Here is a 23,877-nt window from a genome sequence, read left to right as displayed (position 1 = left end):
CTTTCTCCGCCCAATGAAATTCTATACAGGTCTTTTGCAATGCAGTGCTCACAAACAATGAATGTAAACATGTTTTACATGTGTAGCAGTCCTGTGACAAATTGTGGTAGATGTGCCATAAGGCAGCTTCCTACTGGAGTACTTCAGATTTCCTTATTTTACTCAATAATCTATTTCAACACGTCAGTGAACCACAGGTGAGCATTCTCACCTGTCCCCTGTCTCCCTCCATACTCACCACTCAATTTATATGCTGTCACTTGATAGGTGTTCGAGGCCTAAGAGAGCACTAATTTGTGAACTTGAGCTCTTTCTTTGAGCTGTGTGAGGAAGCATCCACAAAAGAGCCCCGACAACTGAGAAGAGGGAGGGGGAAGGATGAGGGCTTACAATGGATGATCAACATCTCTGCATCCCCAAAGCCTCAGAGACTCTTTCTAATGGGCCTTACTCTATTGTTCAGGCCCCTCTTGTTGCTTTTCAAGCCAACACATCACTCAATACAAGAAAGTGAAACCTGAGATAAGAGGAGGTGAAAGGGTTTAATGATAATATCTGTTGCTATTATTATCATTATGGTAATCAATACTGCTACTGTTATTTTCTGTTATTTGAAGTAGTTGCTCCCTTCTGCGTTAAGTCACATTTTAACTGTCAAGTGGTCTGCTCTTTTTTGTTTTTGTTTGCATGTCATGTATGAAAGGTGCTATATAAATAAAGTGTATTGTTGTTGAGTGAAATGTTTTACGTTTTGAATACCGTAACTCTAAAATAATGGAAATAAAATGGAGTGGATTTTTAAGGAAGACATTTTTTTGTGTGATATGAAAATTTGTGTTACAGCATTACCTTTACACTTGTTTTCAGAGTACCAAAAGGGAAGTGTATTGACTGAAACTAGAATACATGCAGAACTATACCATACACTTTGGACGTAATTGTACTTATTTCTTGTCACCTGCTTCACCACCTTTTAGAGGGAAATATTGTACTTTTACATTTATCTAATCATACAAGTTATAGATTAAAGTAGCTGACCCAACAGTGGAGAAGGTAGTTCAAATTAACATAAACATGACCTGTTAATATATCAATAATTATATTTCAATAAAGTATTATATAATGAAATGCTGAAGTACATTTTTGATGCTTTAACTACGTTTTACTGACAATATTGCTGTACGTTTCCTCAAAGGAACAGTGTCTAGTATTAGGAGGATCTATTGGCTGAAATATAATATAATATGAAGTGTATAATCACCTGAAATGAATAATCGTTGTATTGTTGTATTCCATTTCTGCTAATAGATTCTCCTAAACACTGTGCCTTTAATAAGCTTTTGAATGTAGGATTTTTTCTTGTAATATAGCTTGTTGTACTGTGATATTACTACTTCTACCTTAGCAAAAGAACAGCATTTTCTAAATATACTTACTTTCACCAATGCAATAGTGTAGTGAATAAATATAATTTGTCATATTGCAATTTATCAAATATCTTGGATCAAATGGCTTTGTGTAAATAGTAAATTTAAGAAAGCTGTGGTGCCTTTACGTGGAATGGTTTTGAAGACCCGTGGCCTAATAAACATTCCAGTTATTATTCCACAGTGAAAGTTTCTTGTAAAGTGTTGTGTTTCCCAGTGGGAATCACTGGTTTCGTTGATGTTACGTCACGTGACGCCTACCGCGCCATGTTTCCATCTCAGCGTCAGGAAAACTTTTAAAGCCAGAGGGGAAAAACTCGAGATGAGCGTGAAGCCACCCAGAGTGAACACGGTGGTTCCGGTTGAAACCTTCACAATAAATGTAGTTGACGCAACATTAATGGAGTGTCCTCCTTAACTGAGGATTAACGAGAGTGAAACTGAAATATGTAGCAAATGTAATCATTACTTAAGTTGTTACAGTCAAAATATATGCCATGTAAAGTATTTAACATTCTATACATGGGGTGGCAAGGGTACCTGTTTATGATGGAAGCTGCAATGGGAACTTATCGTTACATTACCAAGATGAAAAAGTAAAAAGCAACTGCACAATTGTATCCCTGAAGACAACAGGAGAAACTGCAATTGCCAATTGGAATAACTTCCAAGTGATTGTCATGGTGGACCATCTACAGACCCTTTTACTTTGAAGAACCTGCTCCAGCATTTCCGGTTTGATTAGCTAACTCTCTCGAGCTTGACACAGCTGTAAGCAGCAGGGAGAAAGAGTCAAGTAAGCAACAGGAACAAAGTTGTGGGACCCGAGTCCCGCAATACCGCGGTGTTCACCCTTTGAAATGCAATAACCATCTCTCCGTTCCCCACACACAGCCTGCCGTGTGTTTTAAAGACTACCGTAGCTCTGCTTTGCTTTGCGTTGCAAAAAAGGCGTGTTTTTTTGCCACATTGTGGAGACTGGATGCGCTGGAGGACGGGATCCTTTTAGTCAGCTAACGCAGTTAAAGAAGACGAGTGCCTCGCATCGAGTAGAAAATGCCTTAGATTAATGGATCTAATGTAACGTTAGAAAAAAACCCTTTATTTTTTTTAACTTTTCCAATACATTTTACGTCATTGGTCGATCCGTACTCGACACGCTTCGGACTTATTTTGAGGGCGCACGTCTTCTGACTCCTGACAGCGGAGGTGAGTGTTTGATTTGGATCCATGATGTGCCTCGATACATTGTATCAACGGAATGCGAAGCTTATTGTGAAGTTAGAAGTCAGACTTTGGGTGTTTTAAAAAGTTAAAACGTTGGAATAAGACGCCAAACAGCCACTGTTCCTACTAATCATGAGGTCTTGTACTGAGGTAGCTCTTAGTGTACATTGCAACATGATGACAAGTCAGTAAGCTCTAAATACCTCCGAGATAAAACATTAACTACGATTGGTTTACAGTTTAAAAGTCCCCTTTATGTGTTGTGTAGCTGTATCATTGTGAGTTTATTTTTGATAATCTCCTCAGATTACTACAACACAGGAGCACTTTAAATGTATTGATCTCAAGCCAAAGCATTGACACTGCTCTTGTTCAAATAAAGTAGTCTAGAAAAGACTGAACTACACCTGTGGACGTTTACAGCTTCAATGATTTCTGATTAAACTGGCTGATTGTACCCGTCTGTGGTTTCTGTTGTCAAAACTACTTCACTCCCACTGAGAGGAACCGGGATTGTAAAGCCACCACCAGCACAGATAGAGGGGACTGTCTTTTTCCTCCAGTTTACAGTTGTTATTTTTGGGGGTCTTGCATCATCTCTCAACAACTGTAACCCACCAAGCACTCCTCCTTAAAACTGCGCATGCACTCCTTTCATGGTAAAAGCAAGCTATTTTGGGAGTGGACATGGTTGAGTTTTTTTTTTTTTTTCAATGAAAGGACACCTTAAATGAAAACAGACCACAAGCATGAACCCGACACTAAAAAGCAACTGCTGAAAAAAAATGACCTGTGCAACTGCAGCACCAGCTGATCTATTCACGAGGTCAAAGTGAACTTTGGAAATTATGGCGTTTCATTTTTGGAGCTAATGGAAGTTGAGCAAACATCCCATGATAAAAGAAAACACACAGTGCCATTTGCAAATATCAGCACATGAGTAGACGTTGAGTGTAATATAATATTAATATAAGATTAATCCTCTGGAGAAAACTCCCATCACTTGATCTCATTACTTCTTGCAAGGATTCATAGTCCAGGGTTGCATGATGACAAACCTTACCCATTAACCATCCTACATAATATCAATAGATACCTCTGAAATCATTGTCAGGGTCTTACATTAACTAATTAGCTCGTGACTACTTGCGTTAGATTTGTCAATAATTTGACTGTGTGTGATGGTTTGTGGGGACCAACCAAAGGAAAATCAGCCCACTCAACACATCTCTACGGTGGCTTAATTTCACCTTTATTTAATGCTTTGGGGGTGTTTCAAACACTGAGATTATTGGCTAGTATTTTACGAGCCTCTACAGAAGCCTACACTATAATTTTCCATTATTACAGCATCAATTACTAATGGGATTTGTCTTACACATAAATCAAGGCCCATATTTCCAGCGAAGGCCATAAAACCGGCTTGTTTCTACTCCAGGATTGTTGAGCGGACATGGAGGTGAAGTCCCAAAACAGCTGTTAGTGTTTTGATGACCTGCGTCAGATATTCCTGCGTGCTATGTGACCGTGTTTGAATGTTTTTGTGTGTGAAGCTCAAAAGCATGTGACCCCCCCTCCTCCACTCTCCCCGGCCCTCCTTTTTCGAGATCATTTTCTCTGCTTAAAACCACATTAAAGCAGAAAGGAGCTCACCTTTTTATTCTTACTTACAGGTGCAGAACGAGGGCTGTTGCATTGTGCGTCGAGACGCCTGGAACTGTATCGCACGATTTTGAACCGATAAAGCGTTGAATCTATTGGCTACCATGGCATCGCACGGTGACATCGCAGCGGGAGGAGCCAATGAAGAGTTCAACGACATCATCAAGTGGAGATCTGGTATGTTTCTGAGATTGTTTAATGTCTGACGCTCCATATTGGACACACCGCTTGCAGTGTGTGTACGCGTGTGTGCCAAACCGAAAAGCTGTCGGATCATTTGGTGGTCCTTAAAAAGACATGTCTTCTTATGCGTACATTGGGAGAACTTTTTTTAGTCGTACGTGCATAAGAGCAGTCGCTGAAAGGAAACACTGACGGAGCCAGAAGTCCTGTTGTGCACGGTTAACCTCAGTTCCCATGGAGGCGAAGGGAAAAGGGGTCAGAAGGAAAGCAGAGCAACAGAGCCACGGAGAGAACAGGAGACAGTCGGTTGTAACACGTTTGCACGGAGAAGGAGAAAGTCACAGGCAAGGTGACCAATGACAGCGGAGAAGACAAAGAATGCAGGGATGGGTCTAAAGAGCCGCGCCCTGTGATCCCTTTCTCTGTGGATCATTCCATTCCGTGGGTTAATCTTTTGTAGCGACACACAAACAAACAAGCTGTTGCTCTGGCAGAGGCAGTGCTTCAGTTGAGCAGACTGTCAACATTCAGGACTGGCACATTCTTATTTAGTATGTTGAACCTGATATTGTGTGTCTATCTCTGCTCAAAGACGGCATTTCTCGCTGGCTTTTGGAATAGGCTTTAACTTGAAGTGACTTTGTGTACATGAGCTGTACTTTTGCCTAAAAACTTAACACAACTAAGCATGCAACACTGCCGTCCGGGGATGGTTACCCTTTAACGAAGTCTTGTAGGTAAATTGAAATTATAGCTTCAATCAACTTGAAGCAGCAAATCGCTGGTATGTTACTTCCATTGGTTTGATAATGTTACCTGCAATGTGCAGCTGGAATCAATCATATAAATGCTTATGTTGGCATCAAAAAAGTGGTGGTCCGCCATGTGCTTTAATTCAAATATGCTGGACGTCCTTCCCCACTCCCCATCCTCGCTGCTCGTCTCTCTTTACTGTAAACTGTGAAAGAGAAAAAGTAATAATCAGAAAAGCTGGTAGGTTTATCCGTCCGTGTGCCAGCTTTCCACGCCCGTGCAGCCCCAGAAGGCCCGGCAGATTCCGTGCCGGCAGGAGTTTGTAATTTACAACGCTCGTATCCAGACCACAATGCTTTTTCTTACAGAGATTCCGGTTTCCCTAGCAACCCCAAAAGTAATGTTTTCTTTTTCTGGCAAAGCGCGTAGCTTAGCTGCTCACTAAAACGACCCACAGAGAACCTGCAGGGCACGCTTGTGTGTCGAAGGCCTTTTGCCTAATTGTTTCTGGCCTTTTTCGGAAATATGGCTGAAATGAGGTGTTCTGTTCTTTAAGTCAGAGGCTGCGTGAACTCTGCAAATCCACGTCAAACCAGGGAAAACAGCTGCACACCTCACGATGAGAAAATTAGGAAAAAGGTTATCTTTCAGAGGCCGGTTGTTCTAATTGATCCTGTGAAAGCCTAACAAACGTGGGTTTGTCTGCTGCGATGGAAGAAGTCGAGACAGGAAGATAGATGGTGAGGAAGAGAGATTTGTAGCATACGTGGGGCTGAAACATGGGCTTTGAGAGGTGATTGACAAGCAGGTGTGTGTGTGTGTGTGTGTGTGTGTGTGTGTGTGTGGGCAGGTGGACGGATGTTTTCACAGCTGAGACGAGCTGTGTTGAAGACTTTACTGAAGGAGTGTATGCTCAAACAGCATGCGCGCTCTCGCACCTCTCTTTTTCGTCATTATTGCTGACTGTGAGAAAATGAACACCGGTCATCCCGATCATGTGGAGGGAGTAAACAGAAGTTTTCATTTTGAACCTTTGTTTCAGTTATTTCAGCTGCCGTGTGCTCTATATGTGAACTAGTACTACAGTGAGATCTGTACACTGCCACCTATGATGGAGGTCAGCAGGCTAGACAGTCTGTCCCTCTCACATATGCACACTCATGCCGCTTGAGGGGGGGGGGGGGGGGGGGGGGGGGCTCATGTTTGCCAGCGTGTCGAGTTGTTATGCAAGGGACCAGGGAGACAGAGACAAATGTGCAGGGTAGAACCGTGTGCAGCTGGAGAAAGTAGTGCTTCTGGGAAAAGTGACTCAACTGAGTGATTGACGGGTTTACGCACTAAACAGAAATATGCCCAACATGTACCTGTCATGTGTAAGCCCTACTCTCAGGTGCTGTTTTCCCTTTGCTCCCTTGACAAGTTGGTGCGATGCAGCATTTCAGTATTGTTCAGCACATGCCACACTGAAAAAGACTAAAAAGCGTTTCAAGATTGAATAATGTTAAGAGTTTGAGTCATTTATCAAACAAAGTAGCCGGTTCCTGCTCCTCAGCTGTGAGTATTTGTGTTGTTTTTCTTCGTTACACCTTCAGGCAGCTTGATGACTTTCCCGTAAGCTTTAGGGACTCGTGACAGGTATATTGTCTCGCATTAAATAGACCTGAATCTCACACAATTAATCTACAGAAATCGTCTACGGACGCACTGCAATGAAGGGATCATTACCTGTACCCCTAAAACTGACCCAATAGGCTGAACTCTGTTGAGAACCAGATGTGTGTGGTCCGGGTCGTGGCACAGCAGTTCTTAAAGAGCTGAACCAGATGTTAACGAGTAGTTTCCTGGTTGAATTACCCCACAACACCTATCTACCTATCCTGCCCATTCCCTTCCCCTCCCCCTACCCATTCCAGAGTGCAAACAAAGGTGAAAGGTCATATATCATCCACTGTTGTTTAACCACCATTACACAGTAATGGACACTCACATGACCTTATTTCCTCTCTGTTTATTTGTCACTTGAGAGCTCTGCAGGGGAACTGGGAACTCTGGTTACCTGACCTGGTCTTGTTCTTCTTCATCTTTCTATTCTCTGCTGTTTTATGTATCTTTTCTTTCCCTCACTCAGTGCTCTCTCCTGTTATTCACTGACTGTGACTTTGTAAATGTTAGGGTTAGACAGATAAAAGATGACTCCAGCTCCTTGAGTGTTATATCTCTATTATTGTCAGCATATCTAGCATCCACTTGCATATTTTACCAGCAGTAATTTCTAACCCTCGTGTCTTATAAGAGAACAGGAACCAAATGGAGGAGGGTGTGGTAGGAAGATTTCTCTGAAGGTTTGTCACCATACGAGCTCAGATACACGTCATGGATTGCTTAATGCTAGCCTTGGCTGCTCGTAGCAGGGTGTACCCAGTGTTGATACGAGTTTCAGCCATGACGGTAACAACTTTCTGTCAGAGGTATGCAGTCTTATGCAAATACATAATGATGGGTGTGCATCTGCATGTGTGGGTAGCATGGAACACAAATCAAAACAAAGAAGCTTTCACTGTGGCCGCCCTCTCCTTCTGAGATGTCGCGACCTGAATTTGTTTTGTTTCTCTGCCTCTGGTGTTTGAGCTTCACTTTCCTGTCAGGGTCCATGGTCACTGAGATTTTCCAAGAGCATCTTTTTGACTTTGAGGAAGCAAAGTGTCCGCAGGGAATGGAGCTAGATATATACAGTATATACAGTATACACACACACACAAGTGTGTGTTGGATTTGGCTGCCTGGGAAGTGGGAGGAAACAAGCTCTGCAAAACTCAGGCTGGAAATATGGGACTGGAAGCGGTGGCCAAAACATCTCCCCAGGGTGTGGTTGTCTGTGGGACTCTGCCTCTTTGGTCCATGTCCATGTGAATGTGTGTGTGTGTGTGTGTGCGCGCGTGCGCCCGCCCGCCCGCCCAGCAGCATTCAGACACCACGCCCAGCTGACATTTAAACTCCTCTAGAGAGGGCTGAAAATGTCAGTAAATGATCAGTGCTGGATGTTCCTGTGGTTGTTGAACACATAGAAACTGGTCTCCTCTTTACTGTGAATCTCTCCTTTCCAAAGCAAGCCCTTCTAGTTTAAACACCCCCCCACCTTTCAGCCCCTTTCCCTCGCTCATTAGGGCCACAAAGCCATGTTGCCCAATCTACCTTCTGACCCCTCGCATGACAGGATTTACTAAAACAAAAAAATAGGCTGAGGCCCAAAGAGAGATTAGATTAACCCTTGGAAGCTACTGTGGTATATTTCACCACTGAGTAAATAACGTGAGGAGATTGAATCCCTCTATTGAAATGTCTTTTTTCTGATAGTGCTGAAGTTTTTTTTTGTCCTTTGGTACTTAATTGTTTGTGTTACTTGTTCTAGTATTGATGGACTAAAACTAGGTGCATAAAGCTTTGTGACACTGTGTTCAAAGTGGGAATGATACCAGAAACTCTACAGTTGTTTTTTTTTTTTTTACTACCTAGCCCTGGGGGGAGTTTAGAATATGTTGAACATTGTTTTTGTATTTTTCACACCCTACACACAGTGGTCGGTATGAACAGGACAAAGTGGGTGAGAAAAGGTCTCAGGTCAGCCAAGGACAGTGTGGCTACTGTACATGTTGTGCACCTCTACAAAGACATTTTGAGGATTTAATTCAATTTAACTTCAGTTTATTTTGTAGAGCACAAAATCACAAATTTCCCTCAGAGGGCGTAACAATCTGTACACATACGACATCCTCTGTCCCAGGACCCTCGCATCGGTACAGGAAAAACTCCTAACAAGGAAGAAATCTTACAACACATTCAATGCATATGATAGAAATGATTCATATAATGATATGATTTAGAAATGTGCATCTTCCATCTCTTCCTCTTGGACGCTGGTCACACCACTGACTCGTCTGCTCTGTATCTGTGTATTCATGTGTGTGTGTGTGTGTGTGTGTGTGTGTGTGTGTGTGTGTGTGTGTGTGTGTGTGTGTGTGTGTGTGTGTGTGTGTGTGTGTGTGTGTGTGTGTGTGTGTGTGTGTGTGTGTGTGTGTGTGTGTGTGTGTGTGTGTGTGAAGCACAGCCATGATTACCTGATCACATCTGCCACTTCTGGAAAGGTATGTTCCTGTTAAGCAACCATTTTCAGCATGTCCTACATTTTATGGCCCTGTTAACTGCTGTGCGTTTGAGATAATAATCATAGAGACATCTATCATTGTTCAACTTGTAAAACAAGTGGACAGGTAGCCCCAACCGCCATGGGTTGTTGCAACAAATCATGTAAAAGTTTGAGTGAGGCGTGCGACTCTTGACTGCCGTTTTGTGACGGGTGGGGATCACAAACAGAAAGGAAAGTTGACAATCAGGACAGGAAGCTGCCAGAAAGAGGGCACAACTATAACGTTAATTACATTATTCCATTACACATGTCTGCTGGACGTCAAAGAGTGACAGTACAGTGGACGTTTTTGTCAGTGGCGAGTGGGTGTCAACAGTGTAACTAGAAGGCATGGGTATGTGACTCTCCTTGATTGTAAAATATTAATTTTGGATGTAGTGTAAATGTCGTTTATTGAGTTTGTGAGCGAGGAGGCTTTTGTTGGTCAGCCATAGGAGGATACACACAGTCACAACTCTGAACCTTGTAGCTCGACATCATTGTTTTTGTTCGGCTTTGTGACGTACGGATGAGTTATTTGATTCATATATCAACATAAATACAGTGCGTCTTGATGAATGAAGTGTATGTGTGTGTGTGTGTGAGAGACACAGAGATGTTTATGCCAGTGCAATGTGCACTCACACGGCTTCATCCAACCAGCTCGATGACGGATGCTCTCGGCGGGGTGTGTGAGGACGGAATGACGGAGGGGGATGCCTGTCTCTGGGTTCATGACTGATGCAGCCGGGTGGAAAGTCCCTTTTTGGTCTCTGATTCCTTCGGTCACTGCCAAAGCCAGCCTCACCCCAACCCGAGTCCTTCCTCTTTGAGTTGTGACCAGACCAGCTGCTACAACTCTCTCTCTCTCTGGAAGGAAGTGGATTTCATTCAGTCACACTCAGGAAGTTGGTCACGGGTGGACCGGGCTGGTATTCCTCCTCTACTTCCTCTTTTTGAAGGAAGGAAAAAGAGAAAACAAAAGACAGGGAAATTAACTTTCTCCCTCTGCCCCCCCCCCCCCCCTCTCTCTCTGTGGGAATAGACTTGTTTGTTCAGTTGCCCCTCATTGACTAAATATGTCAATGAGCAAATGGACTCAGACCTTTGCCCGGTTCCCTGTTCCACCACGCTGGCTCGCAGACCTGCATTAAATGTCACGAGTCACAGTTTTGGACTGCACGTCCTGCATTTATGCCGAGTCATTTCTTTGATACTTTCACATAAACGGCAGCAAAGGAAGTGGCTGCTGGAGCCGATGGGTGTCAGCGGTATGTTTGCGGGTTCAGGTCTCTCTTGATCATGTTTATCTGCTGTCGCTCTCTGCGACACGGGAGAGCGAGAGGCCGCCGTCCCCGTCAGTATTTAGTTTTGTCAGGGGGAGAATCAGCTGTCAGTTACAGCAGTGCATTTCGTATACGTCAACAAGCGTCTACGTCACCTGTCACTTACCTTTTTAATTGACTTGCCGAAGCAGCCCCTGCTCTTGTCACTCACTTTTCCTCATCCTCCTTGTCGAGTGTGAACATGTGTGGGATGTCACATTTGACAACCCCCCCCGGCCCAGCACCCCAAATAAACAAACCCAGCGTACCCGATAAGTGCTCTCACACCTCTACTTCCTCTTCCTCTTTCTCTCTCTCTCTCTCTCTCTCTCTCTCTCTCTCTCGCTCGCACCACCACCTTCTTGCCTTCCTGTTCCGGATTTGTTTCTCTTTCTTTCTCCGTCCCTTTCTCTCTTTTTTTGTTTTGTTTTGTACAAAGACTTGCTTTCCAACATGAATTTGAGTAAGTGGATGTCGTGGAGAAAGCGTGACTTTTTCAGGAGGAAAGGAAAGCCTGAAAGTAGTCCTGATCTAGGTAAGTGGATGAGCACATCTGTATCACTGCCCATCTGTGGAGGAGTTTAACAACGAATTCAAAGAAGCATGACAGGAAACTTAGCTGTTTATCCACTTCACTCGCCCGATCACTTGACAAAGGGTTCAGGCGCTCTGTTAAACCACCCAGTGATGCTCTGAACATGCCAGCAGCAGTTCACTGTGTTTCATACCCACAGACAGCACTTAAGTCCAAATGTAACATCATCTGTCACTTTTGTTTTTGTCTCGGATGCTTCATGCAAAAATAATTAGGTTGTGTGTGTGTGTGTGTTTTCACCTCTCAATCTCCAGATATTTGTTTGTTTGTTTCTTAATGATGTGCTGACCTGTATCTTTAGCATCTCTGTGTTTGCTGCATGCAGCTGGTCAACAACTGGCATCAGGTTTTGTTTTGAGATGAAATTTACAGATTTCTCACTTTCATCGTGAAGAAAAAAGACTTTTACTGAACTAGAATGTTTTAGATGCAAAAAGGTGTGTGAAAGTGAAATAATAAGGTGAATGTTTCTGTCGTTATGGTCCTTTTTCTCTTTTTCTCACACTGCATCACATTAGTATTTGAAATAGTTTGACCCTCTTTTGCATCTGAAAAGGCTTTTCTATTATTTATTTTTTTTGTCAAAGTGCCGGCATTTTCTGTATCATTGGAACTTTTCACTTCAGCTACACATTGTTGAGTTCATCGCTCTTAAAATCACTGCAGTTATTTTATGACCCAATACCTTAGATTACTCTCACTCAGGCTCCTGTGTGTTGTGTTGCTTGTGACAGCTGCGTCGTGTACGAGGGTTAAAAGTCTTAATGTAAAGACAAGCGTCGTAGAATATACAGTATATGGAGGATTGGATCTGAGGAATGTGGGCAAACTTTGAGTTCGGAGGATTTCCAGCAGATGCAGATCCGAAAGTTAAAGCCTCTGCCCCGCCACATATTTGGGCAGCGATCTCCGGGCGATACCTTGTTTGTCTCCTTTTCCCATCTCGTCACGGCTCGTGCACTCTGCCCTTTTGCACGCAGGGATGGTGCCGAACAGTGTTTCTGTGTTCACCTGTGTTCCCTCCTTGTCCCACGATGCATTGTAACTCCCCACGCTAGGCCTGCCCTGTCGTGTTCTGCTCTGCCCCCAATCTGTTTCCCTTTCATTGGCAGTGTCCCTCTTTCCCTCCTCTCTCTCTCCCTCTCTCTCTCCCTCTCTCTCTCTTTGCTGCATTCTTCTGATCTTTTCATCCCTCGCTGGTCAAGGAGCGACAGAGGCAGGAGAGAGAGAGAGAGAGAGAGAGGAGGAGAGTGAGGCATGAATGTCAAACTCTGTTTTGTGCTGATACACTTGGATTATCTCTTCTTTGGTTCAGCATTGCGGGGGCTTATGGTAAATGATGGCAGAGTATGGGCTCAAACTCAGAGGTAGGAACTTTTGACAGATGTGTGACACATGGCCTGGTGGCAGCTGGGTGTGTTTACAGGTGGTGCAGTTTTGTGTGGTAGACAAATGCTGTATAGATTTAGATTCAAGTGTATTGTCATATATGTACTATTATATGTACAGTAAAGATGCCACAGTTTACCACAGTTGTTACTTTATAAGTATGTTCTTAAAGATGCTCATTTAATGGAAGACATTCTTGTTAGACACTACATCTTCACCACTCTTTGCTTTATTCTCATTCACTTTACCATCTTCAAGTTGTATCTCTGACTTGGCTTACAGTCAGTCAACCTGCTGTGACTTCACTAGATTCCAGTACTTCCTCACTTCACCATTCATGCTCGGCCAGCTCGCCACAGAGATGTTTTTCAGGCTGCTAAGTGGGGATATGGGTTAATCTTTCTGGACGTTCTGAAGTGTTTTCCTTACAAATTCCCAGATCTTAGCGGGGGAAGAGTGTCAACAAGGCTGTGTGCCGCCGCCGCCGCCGCCTGGGACAAGCTTAGACAAGTGACCACTGGAGGGAGGAGGGAGGAATGCACGGTGGAAATGATAGGAATTCTATGCATTCCTCGCAACGTACATAGTCAACATAAAACACGTCCCATCCAACTGTTAACTGGATTCAGTTTTATGTGAACATACATATATGAGGAAAAGTTGAAATTTGTCAGAGAGATTCTAAGTTCAGTGATGGACAATGGTTGGCCTGAAAGGTTGTGATTGTTGTAGGACTGTTTGTGTCCTGTGTAAAGCTTATTTTATGTGAGGCGCGCGCCAGAAAATGACACAATCAGGGCTCCGCAAGTGGTCGCGGCGCTTGGTCACCTCACTGATAAAAACACTTTATTTGTCTCGGGGTGATACAAAGAAGGCCAATTTGTTTTTCGATGCTTCAGTAACAGGAGGTGTTAAAAAAAAATCTTCATTTGAGTATATATTTAGCAACCAAATCAAATAGTTTTACAGGGTATTAAACCTTAGTTTCTTTCTCTTGCATGTAATACTTAACATGTTTCTTTACAGGGCTTGTACAAACGCAAAACCGTAGTCCATAAATATGAGATATGAGTTTACGGATAACCTTGGTTTATGGCGTTTTTGCGGTTTGATTCCCCACAGTTCATTTTGTTTGTACGCCCTCTGGCGTTTCGGTGAATAATGCAGCGCATAGAGAATAAACGCCTCCGTTCATGCTCGGCGCTCGCGGAGGCCAAGCGTGAGTATAAACAGAGCTTCACGAATCAGTGCCCTCCACTAGGCTGCGGGTGGTGCTGGACTGAAAGACAAGACAGTTAAAAGATGAGCCTCCTTCTAGACTCTCATCAAGGTGAAGTTCACCCTGGAAAACCTTTTTTTAATGAATGCAGCATCTGCTTGAGAGTCGTTTTATAGCCACGACATAAGCCTTCCTTAATGTTTCATCTCCGATGACTCTGTTAAAGTGTGTACAGAAACAGTTTATTTTTGGTGTAGTGGCTTTCAACACTGTGACAACTTTCAAACAAACACTCCAGTTCATTTTCCTGCTTATTAAACCTTCAGTTACTTCAGCTGATACTGGGGCTAAATGTGTGGCGTCTGTTATTCATTCAGTGGCCACACATGCATTTTAGGCTATAACGAATCAATTGTTGAGAAAAGTTTTCGCTTTATCTAAGTATAACTTAACAAGTCTACCTCAGCTAAAGGTAATCGCTGCTCGCTGGTGCAGCTAAACTTTGTAAATATCTCTATTTATCTAATCTCTGAGTTCTCGTGTTGACCGTGTGATGCTGCCGTGGAAACCCTGAGGGTTTGTTTGATTTTCACCTCGGTGCCCCCCCCCCCCCTTCTCCTCGCTGTGTGGTCACAGGCTCTCTCCACCTGTGAGAGGGGGGGGGGGGGGGATACACTAATAGACCGGAGCTGTATATTCTACGTGTCTGCTCTGTGTTCCCAGCTGGCTGCTCTGAAGAACATGTGTGTTTCTTGCCTGCTTATGTCCTCTTTTGAGGTTTGCTTGCGGTTCATTTTTCTCAAACTTCTCAGTCAAAGCGTACTTCTTTAATGTTGGTCAACACTGGGTCAAGGGAAGTGGGCGCAGCCAGGCACTTTTGACAGATCATAGAATATCTCCGAAAAATATTCGGGGGAGGGGGAGGGGGTTGTTTGCAGAACGTATTGCTCATTTTGAAATAAACAGAGAGCTCTGCAAACAGGCTGTGCACATAAGTATGAGAATTAGTATTTTAATAGAAGGGGAACCCGAGACAAAAGGTGAAAGAAAACAGTTAGTCTGCTGTGGTGTGAGCGTGCAAGTGTGTACACAACAACATATTGAGAGCATGCGTGTGCTCAGTGGACCGTGAGAGGACACCAGTGGGATGACTCTTCCTGATGTAATCACTACTTCCTGTTTGGCTGTTGAGGAAGAGAAGCATTTGTTTCCCAGCACATTGACTGTACGTGACTCCGCTTACACTAATGCGTGTGTGTGTGTGAGTGTGTTTGGCTCAGTCATGTGAAATATGACGACTGATTATTTGACAGGGGTTGACTGCTTGTTCTGAAAATAAATGGGCCTGTGACTCTTGCTCCTCTGTGCTAGGGTTAGGGTTAGTTCACTGGGCTGATGGGATATCTTTACCACATGACCAAGTGACCCAAAACGATTGGTTTCCAGTGCAAGCATTACTCAACTGTTGCCAGTTGTTTTGAATAGGACCAGGCAAAAACTTAGCTTTTTTATATTAGGACCTCAAATTCAGTGATGGTTCTATTTCCTCAGTAATAATTAACATTACTAGAAGGAATCCACCATTTGATGTCCAATGCTTCTATTAATGCCTTTTTTTTTTTTTTTTGTGGTTTAAATATACACCAAGCCAAGATGATATGTTGACAGGCTTCAATTAGCAACAGCAGTGGGTTTAAATGATAAGTTGAACAGGAATTTGTGTGAAATCCGTGAACTAGACACGGCACAATACTCTAAATAGCAAAGTGTTACAAAGAGACGAGAGTAACACAATCTGTACATATAGTTGAGTTGTTTTTGTAACTTAACTTATCAGCATCCCTTTGGCATACCAGCTCATTAGAATGGGGTGTTTTAAACAAACCTCGTCTAGTGTAGTTTTAAAATGAGTGTTGACTCTCTCTCTCTAATCATTGGTATTCTATGGCCTCAGCATAACTAATTAGACTTTACTTACAGGCACTAGACACTGTATTCACTTTGTGTGTGTAACGTAAATGCTCATATCAATACATATGTAATGGTGTGTTAGTGATGTTTATACAGACTCTGCTCGGTGAGGGTATTTTTCTCTCTCTTGCTCTCACACACACCCACACACACACACACACACACACACACACACACACCCACCCTCTTGAACACACTTGCGCACACACAGCCCCGTCGCTGCTTTGATCCGTCCACCAGTAAGACATTCCTGTGCTGTGGTGAGTAGGAGCAGCAGACAGATTGAGGTGGAGCAGGGCATGAATCGAGTGTATTGTCCTGTCGAGGTGGTAAGGAGGAGACCCGAGCCCACGGGGACCCTCTCCTCACGGGCCCCAGAGGCCCTCCACAGGCTGCTGATAAGACCGACAGGACAGGAGGCCTCCGCATTTTATAAAAGGAAAATGTATATTGTGTTGAAAGCATGCTTGTCCTGTACCTGTCCTGCTCCTCGTGAGTTGTTTTCTCAACGTTCTTGCCAGCATTTCTCTCTCTCTCTCTCTCTGGCTGCCTCTCTTTATCTTTTTGTCTCTCTCTCTCTCTCTCTCCTTGTTTTCTCTCTTTGTTGTTTTGTCTTTCATTCTTCCTCCCTCCGTGTCTGTCGGGACATGTTAAGCCATTCCACCGGTCCGTTATCCGCTGTGATTGATTGCCCACAGTTATTGGGCCCTCTGTTATGTCACCTACCCTTTTGTCAATCACACTATCGTTTTATTTTTTCAAAGACCCCATGACCGCCTTTGTCTCCTGTATCCTTTTCTCTGCATCACCTTCTTTGATTCATCACCTCCTTCAGCGATCGCCTCTTTGTCTTCCTCACCTCTTGAGAAAGAATCCTTTAGGTTTTTATTGTTGCTGCCTGAGATTTATGTGGAAAAATAGGTCAACATACTCTCAGGAGGGCCTTTTTACAGTGTCACGGTTCAAAGCCCTTTTAAAGACAATGGCACAGAGAAGAGGACGCAGTGCAAGTGTATACGAGTAACTAGTCTCTCCTGCTTTAGTTCCCACCTAAAAACCTCACCCTTCCACGAGTCTCCTTCCACAGAAACACCCCTCCACCTTCTTCTTCTCTGCCCCAATCAGCTTCTCTGGTTTTCACGGAATTTTAGATTATTTGTTTGACAACTAAAAAGTTTTCAAATTCAGCCAAAAGTTTAGAGTATCCCTAAAGAATGGAATTTCATAATAAAATGGAAGATGTAGAAACTCTGTCTTGTCTTCTTCCCCAAAATCAAAAAATTCCCTCAAAGGGCTTAACTATCTGTATAGCAGACAACGCCTTCTATACGTTGACCCGTCATAGCTCCAAAAAAAAATCCTGTCTCTAGTCGAGTCTTGTCTCTTCCACCACCATTTATCTCCTCCTCTCATCTCTTCACCTCTCTCACCCCTACCTCTGGCCTCTGTTTGCAGTACATTCTTGTTTTTATGCCCCTTCTCACCCAGCCAGCGGCTGTGCGAGCGCACACACACACACACACACACACACACACACACACACACACACACACACACCCAAACAAAGAAGCCGATGACTGTTGGGGCTGGTGATCATAACCTCCGACCTTTTGTTCAGTTCATGGTACTTTACACAGCGACTAGTTGAATGACAGTGGCAGTTTATCTTCTGTGTTTGACTGGAAGTTCATACGGCTGCTATACTTTGCTGAGGAATGTCATATTTGTCTGCAGTGATTTGATGTTCTTGTCTGGAGTTTAATGATCCACCACCATACATCCTGGGATTGTTGATTACTGAGTACTGATACTGATCTCACAGATATGATCATTCCTAGTCTAAATTGAAGACTTGCAATTGCTTATTTTGTCTGTAGAGTAAAAAAATAAAATAAATGAAAGATTCAGTTTCCTAAATGATGGGTTTGCTGAAAAGAATGAAATCCTCACACCTGAGCAGCTGTAATCACGACATGTTTTGAGTCATTACTTTACAAATTAGTCTGCGGTTCAAAAATGCCTTTGTTTAATTTAGTGTTTTATGATTAATCATCATTAATCATTTCCTGGGCACATGGAAATGGATTTTTCCACTTCATTTCATTTATCACTGATCTACTGTACACAACACCTGCAGAGGCCTCCTTCAGCTATGATTGTAAAATATCCATCTCAACATGTCATTTTGTCCTATTGCCTCTGATATGTCACAAGCTAAAATATATTGTAAAGATATAAATAAAGTTTTAATAATGAAATGGATTGTTTTACTCCTTATTCTTTTAAATGTGGGACAAAGTGGTAAAAATAATTTTCAAAGTCAAGTCCAAGGCGTTGTATGGAGCTAACTCTGATCCATTACAGTAGCCAGCCGACGCCCAGGCACATCAGAGCAGCTGACACACAATAAGGCCTTATTGGAGAGAATGCAGCAGGAAGGGAGTCGAGCGGGAAGAGAATGTGAAATATTTGTCCATTTGGATTCGGAGACCAGGGGAACATTATAAATGGGCATCTGTGCACAGATGCAGATAGGTTTCCTCTACTGACACACACCTTTCTGACATTTTCTACAAATGATCCAGCGCCCCTCTTGCCTGCATTGTGTTGCTGTAGTTTTCTGGTGTTCCAGCCGCATCGATCATGAGGCTTTTAAGCCGTGACGCCTCCAGCCTCAGTAACCATTTACCAGCATGTCAGCGTGAGAGTGAATTAAGGCAGTGGGTTCCTGAAATAAACGAGTGAAAATGGACTTTGAGTGTTAACAATGTTCTGTGCTGTGGTCATAAGACTGGCTGTACCTTCCGTCGATGTGGGCATTTTTTTATTAACCACTATCAGCTGGTCTATCAACCAGCTTTCTAACAACCCCTCTTCTCTGTCCTCCACAGATGAGCATGATTCAGTACAGAAGAAAACATTCACCAAATGGATAAATGCACAGCTCTCCAAGGTAACGTGAAAGGCTTTAACTGCACTGCTTAAAAACAGATTAGAAAATGCAAATGTATTCAGAAAGAAGGCCATTAAGCTGAGTTATTGCTTTTAAAAGAGCTTCATCTGCCTGATATTAAAATAAAAAACTTTATAGAGGGACTGAAACGGTGGGACTACATCAAGGTTATTGCAGCAGGTTAGCTTTGCTGCTAGCAGGGTAGTCGGGTAGTAAACTGTTGAAATGTGAACCTTGCATTGTGTAAATGTTGTTGCTACTGTTCTATGATTTACTTTAATATTTCTCATTTGAATGCGGTAAAATGAAGCACAAATGTTCAGACCAATGAACTAAACATTTAGTTTTACTGCACGTCGTAGTCCATTACTCTACCCAGCAACAGCTTCCTTCAGAGCGCTAATGGCGTTATGTGTGTGTGGCCCTGTTTTTCTATCTCATCATTCTCATAAGCACACCATTCACAGTTGTGTTAAATATGCTTAATAGATTTTATAAACTCTCCAGACCTGCCAAAATGGTCTTTGAAGCTCTAAAATGCTCTCATGCCGTGGTTACTCTCGTCTCTTTATAATGCAATTTAATTTCCTATAAATTCTTCACAATAAAAGTCCCACGCTTCTACATTCCCTCCTGACTTACCTGTTAATAATATCTTGTTGCTCATGTTTCATGTTTATGACCTTCATTGGGTGGATGAACTACCCATTTTTAATGTTATGCCTCTGGGAATTTAAGTCCACTTTTGCCCCTCTCAATGCCAATCTGACAGTCATTTTAAATATCCTCCTTGAGTGGATTACATAGTTGATTTAAAGGGAAAATTCTCATCCTTGATGCCGACACATTGTAGACACAACCTTTACCAGTTCTGCTGTTTTCTCCTGTCAGACGGGGAAGCCGGCCATCAATGATATGTTCTCTGACCTGAGGGATGGGAGGAAGCTGCTGGACCTGCTGGAGAGTCTCACTGGCACTGTACTGGTGAGTTTGTGTACATTAAGGTTTGCATTGGTTTATCAATACTTTTTCAAAGGTTTCTTGGGGGCATGGGCAGGGTTGTAACTGCTGCATCCACTCAAGTTAGTACAAGCAAAAGCTTTATCTTGACCTTAAATCGAATGCAAACATTAGAGCCACACAGCAGATGTAGTTTGGATGCTTGAATAGAAACATTAAGAGCAGATATTTTGGAAACAATGTACTTTCTCCATTTCGTCAACTACAGATGTGTAGTTGTTGATTGTAGTATTGTCTGCTTGTATGTTATTTTCAGTTTTTCCTCCACAAAGATTTTGCTCAACAGAAGATTAGCGGGTTAAATTAATACTTTCCCCTAACAAACACAAACACTATCTTCATTTTTCTCTATGGATGTATGTCGTCAGTGACCAACCAGGCGCTCATGAGCACTCATTTTTGCTTTTTTTTTTTTATCAGTGTCACCTCGGTGTTACCCCTTCAACAGCATATCTGCTTTCTAGCACCTGCAGCCACACTTGAGTGCCAACTGTCTCCATGCCGTACATGCAGGCACATACATGTGCACACGCTATCTCTCTGGTACCACAATACTAATTCTATAATGGGGTGCTAATGAGTGATCGAGTTATGCGGAGACTTAAAAAGGATTTTCAGCTGGCAGCTGTTCATCCTGCCATTCTTTCCATATGTTGGCCTGTGGACACTGCTGATAGGGTAATGGCTGTGATTAACGTATGGAGAGAAGCACTCCGCTGAGTGATGGCATTCCTTTTCCTCGCTGTAGCAATGCCTCACATTTCTTCACGAGTGTGAATAAATAAATGAATAAATGTGTCATAGGCTCAATTTTCGAGGAACTGCTTTATGTATCTCTGATGATTTAACGACCGGCCAAAGATTCCTGCGGGCTAATGATAACACAGAAACATACTGTCACCTGATCAGCGTTGTGTTTCCTGTTCCTCAGACCAAAGAGAGAGGCTCAACCAGAGTGCACGCTCTCAACAATGTCAACAAAGTTCTTCAAGTCCTGCATCAAAATAATGTGAGTATCTGTTGTTTTCTGCTGGTTATTTTGTGCTCTCAGCTGCTGTTGACGGATGATTTAAGCCAAACCACGTACATGTGGTTCTTAACCAGGTCAACGAGTCTGCAGGGTTTTATTTTAGCATAGCACAGCCACAAATAAGGAACTATAGTGAACTGTAAACTTACCTGCTGCTGTGTTGTTGAAGTGAAAATCCACAAATGCTTTAGCTATGGTACATTTGACATTGTCTCACACTATCATATATGTGTACATTTCCATCCTGTATGAATGTGTCATTTTGTCTACACTGAGTTTTGTATTTTTCTTTCTGCATCGCCCCTTTGCTCCCTCATCCCTCCTCCTCTCTGTGTACAATAGTATAACGAACCGTATGTGTGGTGCAAAACGAAAGAGTGACGGAGAGAGAAGGGACAGTGTGGCAGGATGGAGCTCATTGGGACGAGAGAAGGGTCAGAGGTCGGCTCTGCCGTAGACAGAGAGGTCACTTTTTAGTTTAACCAGACACTTGACCTCATGTTCCACTCTGTGCCTTGATCCTCTCCAAAATATCTCCATATATAATCAGTCCACACATGGCCTCTCCTCGTAGGATTTGTGTCTGACAAGGCTGCAGACACACTTCATAGGAAGGGTGTAATTAGGGTTGTATAATCCACTGTGTGGGGGAAATGCATGGTCCAGAAGTGTTCAGCTGTACCGGTGTGGACACTCATTAAGATTCAAAGCAATAGTACATGTGCTCCACTTGATGAAGACATTCAGATGTTACTTTGTGTTTTACTGTAAGGGTTCGTGCTGTAACCAGCTTCATTTTGAAAAGATTTTATGATTACAGCAAACAAAAGATTTTCTCTGAGAAGATTTTACATTGTGTGCAACTGGGTTGGCTTTTCAACTAATCTGCTCAAAAAACAGGAATCTTTTCTACTTTACAACCAGGACCCAGCTATGTGCCATTGCTTGTATTATTAGTTATGTATTTTCAATGAGTGTGGCATTTCTCTCAGGTCGATCTGGTAAACATAGGAGGGACAGATATTGTGGATGGGAACCGCAAGCTGACTTTGGGCCTCATCTGGAGTATTATCCTCCACTGGCAGGTGAGCACACGTGTAGACACACACGGGCTGTTCCCTTCTTTCCACCCACATCCTGCACACACACACACACACACACACACACACACACACACACACACACACACAAAGGCTCAATTATGTTTGCGCTGACGGTAAACTCCCAATTCACTAATGATCCAGAGGGATTAAAAAATCAGCATTGATGTGCACACGTGCGTGTAAGCATGTAAATATGCTTATCATTCACTGATCTTCTCAAACCATTTCTTATAAATTTTGGAAGTCTATGCCGGTCGCATGATGCTCTCATCATGGTCCCCTGGTTAGTAAGGTGATCATTAGAATAATCATCACTTTCCATGGCACCAAAAAACAAAACATACGCAAGTTTTCGCTCCTATTTCTTCACCCATATTAATGTATGTGTGTTTTTCCATGTTTGTGCAGGTGAAAGATATCATGAAGGATATCATGTCCAACCTGCAGCAGACCAACAGTGAGAAGATCCTGCTGAGTTGGGTACGTCAGTGCACCCGCTCTTACCAAGAAGTCAATGTGCTGAACTTCACCACCAGCTGGGCTGACGGCCTGGCTCTCAACGGCATCCTTCATCACTTCAGGTGAGGAGAGATCATAGATTCTGGGCGTTGCTGGTGCGCAAAACGGGGTCACGTTAACAAACACTTTACTGCAGTGTTCTGATGAAACAGACAATATCCTCCGTCTTCATTCATGTCTTTGTTTTTCCGTACCTTTCTTACGTGCCACGGTTTGATATTTGTTGCTGTTGGAAGAATTTTCCGCTTTGAGTTGTCTTTGCATATTTGACATATACCCTTTGACTCTGAATGTAAATCATCTGCAACCCGGACCAAGAGCTTCAAATACCTTCAAGAAACCAATTCCTGGAATTTCAGAATGGCCGATATGTAGAAAGCGTTGTGTGTGTGTGTGTGTGTGTGTGTGTGTGTGTGTGTGTGTGTGTGTGTGTGTGTGTGTGTGTGTGTGTGTGTGTGTGTGTGTGTGTGTGTGTGTGTGTGTGTGTGTGTGTGTGTGTGTGTGTGTGTGTGTGTGTGTGTGTGTGTGTGTGTGTGTGAGAGCGCTTGTGAGGATACCCAGGCTAAGTGGCAGGAGGTCAGGTTGACAGGTCAGTGCCTGCCGGGTGTGTGTACACCGCTTGACTTGCTCTGTTTACGCCTGCCATGCCACTGTTTACACACGCTTGGTGTATGTGTGTAAGCTGCTGTGTGTGTGTGGAAGAAAGAGAGCGGGAGAAGCGTTAAGGCTGTTTTTCCCGCTTTCTGTAACCCCTTGTCTTTACTAGTGATGCGCGCACACACACACACACACTCACTCATAGGCCTGTGAGCAGTGAGAAAGGCCAGTGTTGGTTTAGACCTGGGCCAGGATTTAGGTGGATAATCGAACACACACATTCCACACCCGACTGGCCTCAACACAAGTCCCCCCTGCACACCTAAGGGAAGAGTCTTTTCTGTGCGGAGAACAGATTATATGTTCCCTCCAACAGCACCAGCGCTTTGAGAAATGTGCACATTTTTGTGGATATGATGCATGTGTTTTATGGATTATCTGAGACCGTACCCTTCATTTTGGAAATGTTTACAGTCTCCATGTTGCTGCTCTCTCATCGCCACTGTTCTTTGTGTCTTCAGGCCAAATGCATTCAGCTGGGATCAGGTGGTCAGACTGAGCCCTGTGGAGAGACTGGACCACGCCTTCACTGTAGCCAAAGACCAGCTGGCTATTGAGAGGCTTCTGGATGCCGAAGGTACGGCCTTATTGAGCAGCTTTGAACACTGAACCACACTGTACACCAACTGTAATTATTTGGACAAGAATAACTGCAGAAAGT

At 43.3% G+C, this 23,877-nt stretch overlaps 1 protein-coding gene and 1 long non-coding RNA gene across 5 annotated transcripts in view; one reads left to right on the top strand and one right to left on the bottom strand.

The window, feature by feature from the left end:
- Positions 1-2,218: 2,218 nt before the first annotated feature.
- utrn (utrophin) overlaps positions 2,219-23,877 on the top strand; it is a 159,402-nt gene continuing 137,743 nt past the window's right edge. For 3 of the 4 annotated variants that reach the window (XM_076083599.1, XM_076083600.1, XM_076083597.1), the window contains exons 1-7: positions 11,115-11,295; positions 18,826-18,887; positions 19,779-19,871; positions 20,839-20,916; positions 21,930-22,022; positions 22,449-22,621; positions 23,678-23,793. In XM_076083599.1, the coding sequence (XP_075939714.1) occupies positions 11,214-11,295; positions 18,826-18,887; positions 19,779-19,871; positions 20,839-20,916; positions 21,930-22,022; positions 22,449-22,621; positions 23,678-23,793 (697 nt within the window). In that variant the 5' untranslated portion in view covers positions 11,115-11,213. Of the gene's footprint in view, positions 2,637-4,327; positions 4,494-11,114; positions 11,296-18,825; positions 18,888-19,778; positions 19,872-20,838; positions 20,917-21,929; positions 22,023-22,448; positions 22,622-23,677; positions 23,794-23,877 lie in introns of those variants that run through there. The other variant, XM_076083598.1, reaches the window with a different exon arrangement.
- LOC142941613 (uncharacterized) lies at positions 8,933-11,196 on the bottom strand. The gene is made up of 2 exons (XR_012951497.1): positions 10,888-11,196; positions 8,933-10,387 (listed from the first exon to the last, which is right to left on the bottom strand). It is a non-coding gene; the product is annotated as an uncharacterized LOC142941613 (long non-coding RNA).

The sequence above is a fragment of the Anarhichas minor genome, unplaced genomic scaffold, assembly GCF_050575085.1.
Source record: "Anarhichas minor isolate MPS153535 unplaced genomic scaffold, ASM5057508v1 ptg000136l, whole genome shotgun sequence".
Lineage (NCBI taxonomy): Eukaryota > Metazoa > Chordata > Actinopteri > Perciformes > Anarhichadidae > Anarhichas > Anarhichas minor.
The sequence above is the reverse complement of the archived record's forward strand: the minus strand, read 5'-3'. Positions and strand labels throughout refer to the sequence as shown.